The sequence below is a fragment of the Borostomias antarcticus genome, assembly GCF_949987555.1.
Source record: "Borostomias antarcticus genome assembly, chromosome: 18".
NCBI lineage: Eukaryota > Metazoa > Chordata > Actinopteri > Stomiiformes > Stomiidae > Borostomias > Borostomias antarcticus.
The window spans coordinates 21205053-21215770 of record NC_140251.1 but is presented as its reverse complement, the minus strand read 5'-3'; the positions used below and the strand labels follow the sequence as shown (position 1 = coordinate 21215770).

The 10718-nt window shown below is 47.4% G+C and overlaps 1 protein-coding gene across 1 annotated transcript in view; it reads left to right on the top strand.

Annotated features, from left to right (window-relative positions):
* Positions 1-1875: 1875 nt before the first annotated feature.
* LOC311320967 (zona pellucida sperm-binding protein 3-like) overlaps positions 1876-10718 on the top strand; it is a gene marked incomplete at both ends in the record, with an annotated part of 35377 nt that continues 26534 nt past the window's right edge. The window contains 2 exons of the mRNA XM_084452834.1: positions 1876-1905; positions 1999-2163. Coding sequence (XP_084308960.1) covers positions 1876-1905; positions 1999-2163 — 195 coding nt within the window. The remainder of the gene's footprint in view (positions 1906-1998; positions 2164-10718) is intronic.

Here is a 10718-nt window from a genome sequence, read left to right as displayed (position 1 = left end):
CAAATGAATATGGCTGCACAATGAAATGTTAAATGCATAATCAAGTTCACAGACAAACTCAAAGAAAATGATTGAAATTGTTTCTCCAGACTCTGACGTGGGGTCGGACTCAGAGGAGGGGGAGTCTGCAGTGGTCCTGGACCTGACGGTCGTGCCCCCGCGAGTTGTAGCCTCCACCTCCAGCGCGCCGGCCTCCACCTTCTTATCAGCTTTGAATATATATCTTGCCAAACATAACACGGGATGATGTACAAGGAGGGGACAGATACCTAGTGAAAGTAGCCTACTATTGGTTGCTAGTAAAAAGACAATAACGAGGGCTTGGTATAAGGTGGAACCCCCAACCAAGGAGCAGTGGTGGGTGTTGTGGAGGAGATGTATGTTAGGGAGAGGTTCACGCATGCATTGAGGATGCATGAAGGAAAGTTTGAAGGGAGATGGGAAAAATGGATGGATTATAGAAGGAAGTGTGATGATACCACTAATATTAAAATTGTCATATTTGAGTAAGAAAAAAAAGCTGCATGGATGGAAGTACCCATAAGCTGTTATTGTAAGTTTTTATGTTTTATTGTATTGTCGTTGTATGGATGGAAAATGCTAATAAAGATTAAAGTAAATAAGACAAAGAATATGTATCTTGGCTATGCACACACCAATAAGCCAGCCGTCACGCGCAGCGCCTGCCTCCAGTCTAGCCCTACCCTGCTGTGCGCCAGGATGAATGAGTCATGCGTGGAGCCAGGCCACCGTGCCACTACACTTGTGATGAGCATGTCGGCGTCACATATGATTTGGGTATTTATAGTGTGCACATTTTAGCGATTCACATAGACGTATTCATTCACTGATGGTGCCCTTATGTGGGTGCAGTCGCCATCGCCGTCACCTCTTTGGAGTTCTATCTCGGCCAGTAGGCCAAGTAGCGCCGGATTCATTTAGGCTCGCATTACGCACAGGAGGACTGTCATTTATATGCTTACCAAAGAGCAAACAGGTCCACATGATCACATATTAATGACAATCTAATTGGTCAATTATTGCCGTTTGATGGAGTGCCTGCATTAGGTGTGTGACATATAGCGCGGAAAGGTTTGGGACAGCGCATAGGTTCCGTTTTGGGAACAAATCCATATCGGAGCATGAATGAGCCAGTTAGAGGACACGTCTAATCTTGCATTGCGATATATGTTTGTGCTGAATTGGCCTAGTAGCCTACATGATTGTGCGTTCATGAACTGTCGCTCTTATTCTCTCCGTCAAACATAGTAATTCACCGACGCACCACCTGCGTCGCCAGTTCCCCCTGTGTTCAAGAAGGGCGTAGAACACCGTGTAAATCGGTAGGACAAGCTGAGAGGTGTCCTACAAAAGCGCGGAGAAAGGCGACTAAATGTTCGCCCTTACGGCTTGATAAATCGCAATGTGGGGGGGGGAAATGGCGTACGCCTGAACTCGCGAAAAAGACCGTGTAAAAGAAGGCGTACCTCAATGATAAATGAGGCCCCAGGTTGTAACCCGGAGGACTTAGAGTGTTTGTTGCCTCTGTTGGCCTGATACTGAGGGCACTCTCTAGGTGGGTGTGAACTTTTGCATCTCCAACACACCACCTGAGAAGGGTTAGGGGTTGAGATGGATGTAGCTGGTGAGGCTGAATGTGTAGGCAAAAACGGGGTAGGTTTGAGTTGTTGTTGTTGTTGTTGTTTTGATGCCTCCTTTCTCTGTTCATATTGAAGCTGGTTCCCCCGGTCCTTCTCCAATTGTTGGCCCAGACAGACCAGGAAGTCAACAGAGGTGACCTGAGTGCTTCTCAGTTGGCTGGCTAGGTGAGGATTAATGTTCTTCAGGATCAACTTGATGACCTCTTTCTCCTCGATGTCAGGCCTCCAGCGTCTACAGAGAACGGTAAGTAAAGGCGAAATCACGAATACATTCCCCTTCAGCCTGTACACGAGTCCGTACTCTCTCCGCCAGCTCATCTTGGTAATCCTCTGACAGAAAGGCTGCACGGAACCTCTGCTCGAACTCAGTCCAGGAGGTGGTGTCCAGGCGAGCAACGTCCCACCAGTCTCGGGCTGTGCCATGCAGCACGCTTCTGAAAGTGGCGACCAGCTCCTCATCGGTGAGAGGGTGAAGGGCAAGATAATCTTGACATGTATCCAGGTACAGTAGGGGATCTTGAGTGTCCTCAACTCTTCCAAAAGAAGGGAACTGCAGTTTAATCGGGCTTTTCCCTTTGTATCCGCTTCTTAGATCCATCTGAAGGGGAGAAGTAGAAGGGGAAAGGAGTTCTGGTCCTGAGGCTCCAGACTGCATGGTTGACTGCAGTCGGTGACGAGGATGAATGGATACTGGCTGCGTGACATCTATAGAGGAAAGGGGTGTGGTCTGGACCGCGGAGGAAACCTGGGAAGTGGCATGGAGGGTATACTGTCTGACGGAGGTCAATTCAGATGATATAGTGTCCAGCTGATGTGTACATTTGGTAATGTCAGATGCCACATTCTGTATGGTGGTTACCAGAGGAACCAATGCCAGGTTTACATCCTCCATAACTTGTGACTGGTGTTGCTGTAGTCTCCAAGAGAGTTTGGAACTGAACTGTGATCGGTTAAACTCCAAATGTTTTTCCAATTGTTTTTCCATGGCTTCCAGTAATTGTTTTTGTCCAAGCTCGTGCATTTTCAAGAGCTTTTGAGTGAGAGCTTCCAGTGCGCCATCCATGTTTTGACTGAGGCGTTGTTGCTCAGCAGTCAGTTTATTGAAGTTCTCCAACAATGATTGATCTGTGTTGTGCTCTACATTTACGTCCTTCCTGTGGACACAAGGGGGTGCTGTCGCTGCAAAATGCAAGTATTCAGTTAGGTCCATCTCCAGATGGAGTCAGGTCCATATCCACAAGGGTGTTTGATGTCGTGTGTTGAATAGGAGATGGCATATTTCCTGTCCCTCTTGAACGTGGGCGGGGTACAGGCCGGATTCCTGTCTCATTTAGGGGATCAAAAAGAGTCAACACATCCTGGTCCATTGCTTGTGTCTCCATTTAGATTTTTTTTCTTTTCAGGTAAACTTGATGGTTGCATCTTTGAATGTGCTCTTTTATCAGAAGATTGAGTTTAGAACGGTCTTGGTATAACTGTATTAAAGCTTGATAGGTCCCTTCGTGGTTGACATTTTTTATGTGACGGTTTGACTAGATGAATGTGGTTGCCAGTCAGGTTAAACCTGACAATTAAAGATTTAAGGTTCCTTTTATCCCCTAAGGTCAGTCAACTTCACAAAGGGTGCATGTATCAGTTATTTTATATTATATGGACTTCTCATGAACCCTCATAACAGGTACCAATGTTTCCGTTCTTAATATTAAATTATTTTTTCCTCATCACCATATACCACACATTTCAGTAAGACACCATACCAATGCGTTGCATTCAATAGAGCAATGAAGGCACATGCACAGGTAATAAACGGGGCAAAATCTAAATATATTCAAGCAAGGCAATTCAACAACACAAATTGCAATCAGTTCATTCACACAAGTTGTCATCATAAATCGAAGATAAATCAAACCAATATCGAAAATAGTCCATCCACCAATTAGTCCATAGATCCAGAGTCAGCTAGGGAAACACATCAGTCCTTTCCGACAGCGCAAAACCACACAAAAAATGAAACTAAGAGTCCTTGGCTCAGTTCATAGTCTTTGGATTTGAACAACTTAAATCACGAACCAGCATAAATTAAAGGAAAATTAGCCGAAAGGCTTAACTCACGACTGTCACTGTCACCCCATAAGTTCAGCAGTCGGTAGGCTACAGTGAATAATCTCTAACTAAGTTAGGAAGCACGGAGCTTTTCGTATGGGACCACCGGTAACTGTTGGTTTATTCAGGTGTGTAAATCCAGTAGCTGAATGCTATTCTTTGGTTTGTAATCCTCCACGGCATTGGATATTGGATATTTCTCCAGCAAACAAAGGACGTCGAGTCACTTCCTTGTTTTGTTGCGCGCGCTTCTAGGGAAGAAGAAAGAGCCTCTAAGTAAACCACTGGAATTGGTTGAGTGGATTCGGTGACAGATGATTGGTGGGAACGGTAAAGTGAGCGATGGTTTGGAGCCAACTACGTCGGGTAGGGCGGTGACCGAGACGGAATCGTCACACCACACTACATTCTCTCTTTCACACACATACACACACACACACACACACGCCAACACTCATTAGACCAGTAATAATCGTCCTCAAATAAGACAATGGGCCCCCCACTGTCATATTGGCAGAGCAGGAACCTCTCCTGGCCAAGCAGCCCCCAGAGAGATGGAGATAATTTGACACACACACACATACACATACTGTACACACACACACACACACACACACACACACACACATACGTACACACACACACATACACACACACACACGCACACACACACATACACACACACACACACACAATGGCAGAGCAGGACCATCTCTTGGCCAAGCGGCCCCCAGAGAGTTGTGGGTAATGTGAAACGCATGTGTAAATGTCAGCCATGGGGCCTGAGATTCAGGTGTGTTGGCTCAGTAAACATATTACTTTATTTCATTGGAATGCATGTGTGTGTTTCATTGGATTGTATAGGTACTTTGTGTGTGTGTGTGTGTGTGTGTGTGTGTGCGTGTGTGCATATAGGTGTGTGTGTGTGTGTGTATTTGTGTACATGTGTGTGTATGCGGTGTGTGCATACGCTTACCTACACATAGCCCCTACACACAACTCCACTAAGTCGCCCTCATTCACTTACCCAAATCTGTGGCCCAGACTTGCCGGCGGCGGCACCAAGGTCCACGCAGAGTTCAGAGTCCCAGGGTCCGGGGCCAGACGCCAATCAATGCTAATCACATAGCAGACGAGCGTACAGGCTTCCCCAGCCGGAGCTGAGACCTGACAGATGTCCAGCAGCCGTGACTACGCTAGCCCCGCGGCCCACGGACTCACGGAGCGCCTTCCTTCCGCGTCAGGATGGGGTCGTCCGCCGGGGCCGGTTCATCAGTGTCATCTCATTACTCAACGAGCACATGTTCATCTCCCAGCGAGCCAGGGCTGAAAGAGCGGCTTAATTGAAGTACAAATGGATGAAGCTCATCGTTATCCTCAGCTGCCATTTGAGCCAGGTTCAGAGAGGTGACGGGGGCTGGCAGCGAGGACAAGCCTCACGGGCTGGAGAGGCTGTAGAGGCTCTCAGTCTGGAGAGGTTCTTATCCATGATGAGCTGAGGACAGCCTAGTGATCAGTTTTGAGTCCTAATGCTAGTTATAGAATTCATATTTTGCTACTCTTGCACTTTGGCTTTTGCACTAGATTATTATGCTCTTAGTCACTTGTTTAAAAAGGAGATGCACTTTTCTGGTGAGTAGTAGTACACTGACTACTTACATTAAATGCAATTATTGTAAGTCACTTAATGTAACAGCATGAAGTGGCTTGCTAAAGCAGTCAAACGTGATGTAACTGTACCAGTGTTTTTTGAGCATGTAGTATACAGAACAAGACGAAGAAGAAGGAGGTTACAAGTAGCCTACACAGGACTATTTATACTAGGATATATCATTTACAACAGCAATGGTGTGCGAATGTACAGTCCCCAGTTGTGGGAACACAATGAATGCAACATGGATACACGTGTTCATAGGCTCCCATTGTCAGAGCCAGACTGATTGAAAGTGTGTCTTGTTCTGGGGATCAACAGAAACACTCCACCCCGAGGGCTCAGTACGTCTGACTTGCGGGTTTGTGGAGAGCATTTTGACGAAAACTATTTTACCATGGCCGATTTTATAGGGGGGGCAGGGGGGGCAAGTGCCCCCCCTGATTGGCCAGCCCAACTCTGCTCAAATTCTTAAAAAAGTATGGTCTAGTGCTCGGTCATAAAGTCATATTGACATGCTCGTGGTGTCAAGATTGACAAGTTTGATGCTTTGTGCATATTGAATTGTTATACGGATTTCTTTTTAGCATAATGTTCACAACTGGCATTCTTTGTAAATAGATGGGACGAGAAGCGACGACAGAACTGTTTTTTTTTTCTCAAGTCAAAATGTTGCCCCCCCTACTCTCAGAGGGTAAAATGTTGCCCCCCCTACTCTCAGAGGGTCAAATCGCCTATGAATTTTACTAGTGGTAACGTGATGTGAATGTCCTTACTGTTTTGATCCAGTAGCTCATGGCAAGGTGTATTGTTTACAGGTTTCATTCCATGTTTGTTTGTTACAAATAAAAATAACCTTTTTAAGAACATGACTGTACTGTTTCTTGAATTGAACACACGATACACGCTTGTTTAGGGGTGAAGTGCCCCAAGCTTGTATTCAGTAAGTTATGTTATAATGACACAATAATGCTTAGAATAACAAGAATGCTTAGAATATTGCCATCAGGATTATCAGTCTGTTGTCCAGAGAACAGTTTGGTAAATGTTACAGTAGGTCACAGCATTTCAAAGGCGTTCACAGTTCCATTGTCTCAGGTAGTGAAGGTGGAGGCCTATGTATCCCCAATAGCACACACTATGCAACTTGGCAGAACTCTGTCTGTGTCCACGGCCAAACAGCTGCGCCCACTCCAATACAACATGGTAGGTTACCAGTCTGAATTGTCTGTGAACAAAATAAATAAACCAATGTGAAGAGGCTCTGGAAGCACTGTACTGAGATGCATCGCCATGTTCTAGGTCTGATCAATCCCTTAGGGTTATGTGTGTATTCCTCCAGTAGGCTAGCCTGCTCGATGTTTACTATATGTTGTAACCTTGCATGTGGGCCAGGCATATAACTTATAAGCTGTTAGTGTTAGGGAAACGAACACTCAAGTGTACAGACGAGTAGATGGGCTGTTTTATTGTAATTTAGTGTCTAAAAATAATAGCCAAATAACAAATATTTTGGACAACTGAGCAATCAATTCGTATGCCAATTGGTCGCATACTAGCCTACTAGTTTCAACACTCTGCTTCATGCACGGTAATACACCCCAAAAGTTTAACCACCACAGCGTTTTATTCCCTCACCAGTCAACTCTGGCTCACTGAGCAACAATTTCTGTCGATAATCGCTTGCACGTTTGGACACTTTAGGAGTCAAATGGCATTGGAAACCTAGTGTGCACAATTCGAGATTAACAGGGATGTTTTTACCCAGTCGCTAGAGACAAGACATTTTTCTCGTGTCTTGTGTCAAACTAGACATTTTTCGAACGACAAATAGGATGCTTGCTGTTCCTGTCACATTCGCTTTCAGAATTCTGTTCCACTCCATTGATTTTTACCTCTTTATTCACCAGGGGAAAACACAAGAGGAACATTTTGGTAACCGAGCTGTGGAGTTGAATCTACACGGTTCTCATGACGCGTAGACAAACCCTCGCACAACAAGGCTCCCCTCTCCAACGTGTTTTCCATGTTGGGTCTCTTCGCTGTAGCAGGCAACGCACTTACAGAGTTTAAAGTTCTCTGTAAGGTCACTCCAGACTGGGCCTCTGTTTCCAATTTATTGGAGCCAATTTATTATTCCATTTTGTTGGAGCTGATTCGTTGTCCATGGATACATCCAAATTTTCAAGGGCATTCGGTAGCAAAGGTCCCATTCCTTACAACACAGGCTTTCTCCTTCTGTGGGCATCTGTTTCCTTCTCGCCTCGGCAGCAGGTTGGGGTTGATGGCCAGTTTTGGCTTCTCTTGCGCGCCCACCATCCATCTCTTGGAGTCGATCTCCTGTTCATGACAGGCTCAAATCTGTAGCCAATGCCATGAAATTCAAAATCAAGTTCTTCGTCATCATAGTAGCAATAATCCATTGTCCACAAAAAGCCTGAGGTCAACAAACTGCCCTCTAAACTGATTCCTGAACAGCCAGGACTTCTTCCCCCTGCTCCCAACCCCTCAGCCCCTCAGCGGGAGTGTGGGAAGTGAGGCGGGAGCAGATCTCATATCCAGGCCTTGCCAAGCACCTAAACACAACGGACTGTGACATTTCACAGAACAGCACACTAAGATTACACACTGAACCTTTCTTTAGTTTTTCAACGTGTTGTTCCATTGTAAAGAAAAGTCAGTCAAATGAAAATCTTGATCCAGCTCAATACTTGAGCAATCAAATAAATAATGGTCTCTAGGTTTCAGATTCATGTTAGACATATCAGAAAGGGGGCTAAATGTCCAAAATAGCACACTACCCCTTTAAGGAGTGGAATGGTCACCAATCAACATGGACCAATCACAAGACACCGATCAGCAATAACGGTCCTCCATGTGCTTCACATAAGGCCGTCTGTGCGCCTTACAACAATGTCGGCTAAAATGTGCAGTCATCATCACCATATTTGCTTTTGTTTCAAGAAGAAGAAAAAACAATAATGTTCAGAAAACCTCCAGCAAAACTGAGCTGAACGGCTGCGTCGGCTTTTTCCCTCCTTCTCTGTGGGCTGGGGGAATATAAAAAGGCTAAATACGCAGTGAACCTCATTAATATCAGTGAAGGTGCATTTCTCCACCTAACAGCCCCAAGAGCTGTTTTATTTAGGAAATTAATACAGGAGGCAGATTGGCCTGTTTCTCCCGCCGCTGTAAATGCTGTCCACAGCAGCACTTTTTATACAGCGCGCCACTAGGAAGCGTATGTGTGTAAATGTGTGTGTGTGTGTGTGTGAGAGAGAGAGAGAGAGAGAGAGAGAGAGATAGAGAATGTGTTTGTGTGTGCATGTGTGTGTTATGGTGACCTTGTCTGGGGCTAATTATATGGAGGACACTGGGGGGAAAAGCACGTTTCCCAACCTCTAATGATTCATAAACAATTTTAACAGGCTTGAACTCCATTATGACCTTAATTAGTGTGTGATCCTTCAGCCCAACAAGTCCCCCCCCCCCACCCCCTACACACACACACACACACACACACACACACACAGACCCCGGTCCCAAAGCTGGAAGAGTGGTGGGCCAAGTGAGAGTTGCTGTGTTAGACTGGTTAATATTTTCCCAGCATGCAAGGGGACCTCTTCTTCTCCAGGACGTACAGAAGGCTGATGCTAGTCTAACTAATGGCCCTGAGCTAGACCAGCATGCATCACTCTGGGCTGCTGTATGTCTCTGGCTCAGCAGGCCCTGCAGCGGAAGGAGACCTGCTCAGCTGCTGGAAAACAGGGGGCGCTCTTGCCCCTGGACTACAGTAGACAGACAGGGGGCGCTCTTGCCCCTGGGCTACAGTAGACAGACAGGGGGCGCTCTTGCCCCTGGGCTACAGTAGACAGACAGGGGGCGCTCTTGCCCCTGGGCTACAGTAGACAGACAGGGGGCGCTCTTGCCCCTGGGCTACAGTAGACAGACAGGGGGCGCTCTTGCCCCTGGGCTACAGTAGACAGACAGGGGGCGCTCTTGCCCCTGGGCTACAGTAGACAGACAGGGGGCGCTCTTGCCCCTGGGCTACAGTAGACAGACAGGGGGCGCTCTTGCCCCCGGGCTACAGTAGACAGACAGGGGGCGCTCTTGCCCCTGGGCTACAGTAGACAGACAGGGGGCGCTCTTGCCCCTGGGCTACAGTAGTGACAGACAGGGGGCGCTCTTGCCCCTGGGCTACAGTCGTGACAGACAGGGGGCGCTCTTGCCCCTGGGCTACAGTCGTGACAGACAGGGGGCGCTCTTGCCCCTGGGCTACAGTAGACAGACAGGGGGCGCTCTTGCCCCTGGGCTACAGTCGTGACAGACAGGGGGCGCTCTTGCCCCTGGGCTACAGTAGTGACAGACAGGGGGCGCTCTTGCCCCTGGGCTACAGTAGACAGACAGGGGGCGCTCTTGCCCCTGGGCTACAGTAGTGACAGACAGGGGGCGCTCTTACCCCTGGGCTACAGTCGTGACAGACAGGGGGCGCTCTTACCCCTGGACTACAGTAGGGACAGACAGGGGGCGCTCTTGCCCCTGGGCTACAGTAGACAGACAGGGGGCGCTCTTGCCCCTGGGCTACAGTAGTGACAGACAGGGGGCGCTCTTACCCCTGGGCTACAGTAGTGACAGACAGGGGGCGCTCTTGCCCCTGGACTACAGTAGGGACAGACAGGGGGCGCTCTTGCCCCTGGGCTACAGTCGTGACAGACAGGGGGCGCTCTTGCCCCTGGGCTACAGTAGACAGACAGGGGGCGCTCTTGCCCCTGGACTACAGCAGACAGACAGGTGGAGGTGTGACAGGTATATTGTCCTGTCTAACTGTGTATTGTCCAGTGAGTGCTTTGGATTCAGTAGAGAACTGTCTTCTCTGTGGTAACCATTTCTACCACTATATCCCTTCTGTTCCTTATATGTATAATATCTGGTATCTTCTTTGTCTTTGTTCTATATGGTTTGTTGGTTGACAGTAGTTTTGGATGATTGGTGGGTTGACAGTAGTTTTGGATGATTGGTGGGTTGACAGTAGTTTTGGATGATTGGTGGGTTGACAGTAGTTTTGGATGATTGGTGGGTTGACAGTAGTTCTGGATGATTGGTGGGATGACAGTAGTTCTGGATGGTGTAGGTTGGGAGATATCTTGTCCATCAGTTTCTGATGGCCAATTACATTGTAGTCATTGAGTTCTCTCTCTCTCTCTCTCTCTCTCTCTCTCTCTCTCTCTCCTCATACCCCTTGCTTGGTCAGGAGTTCTCTCTCTCTTCAATCTCACATCATGATGGGAGAGCAGGGGAGGACC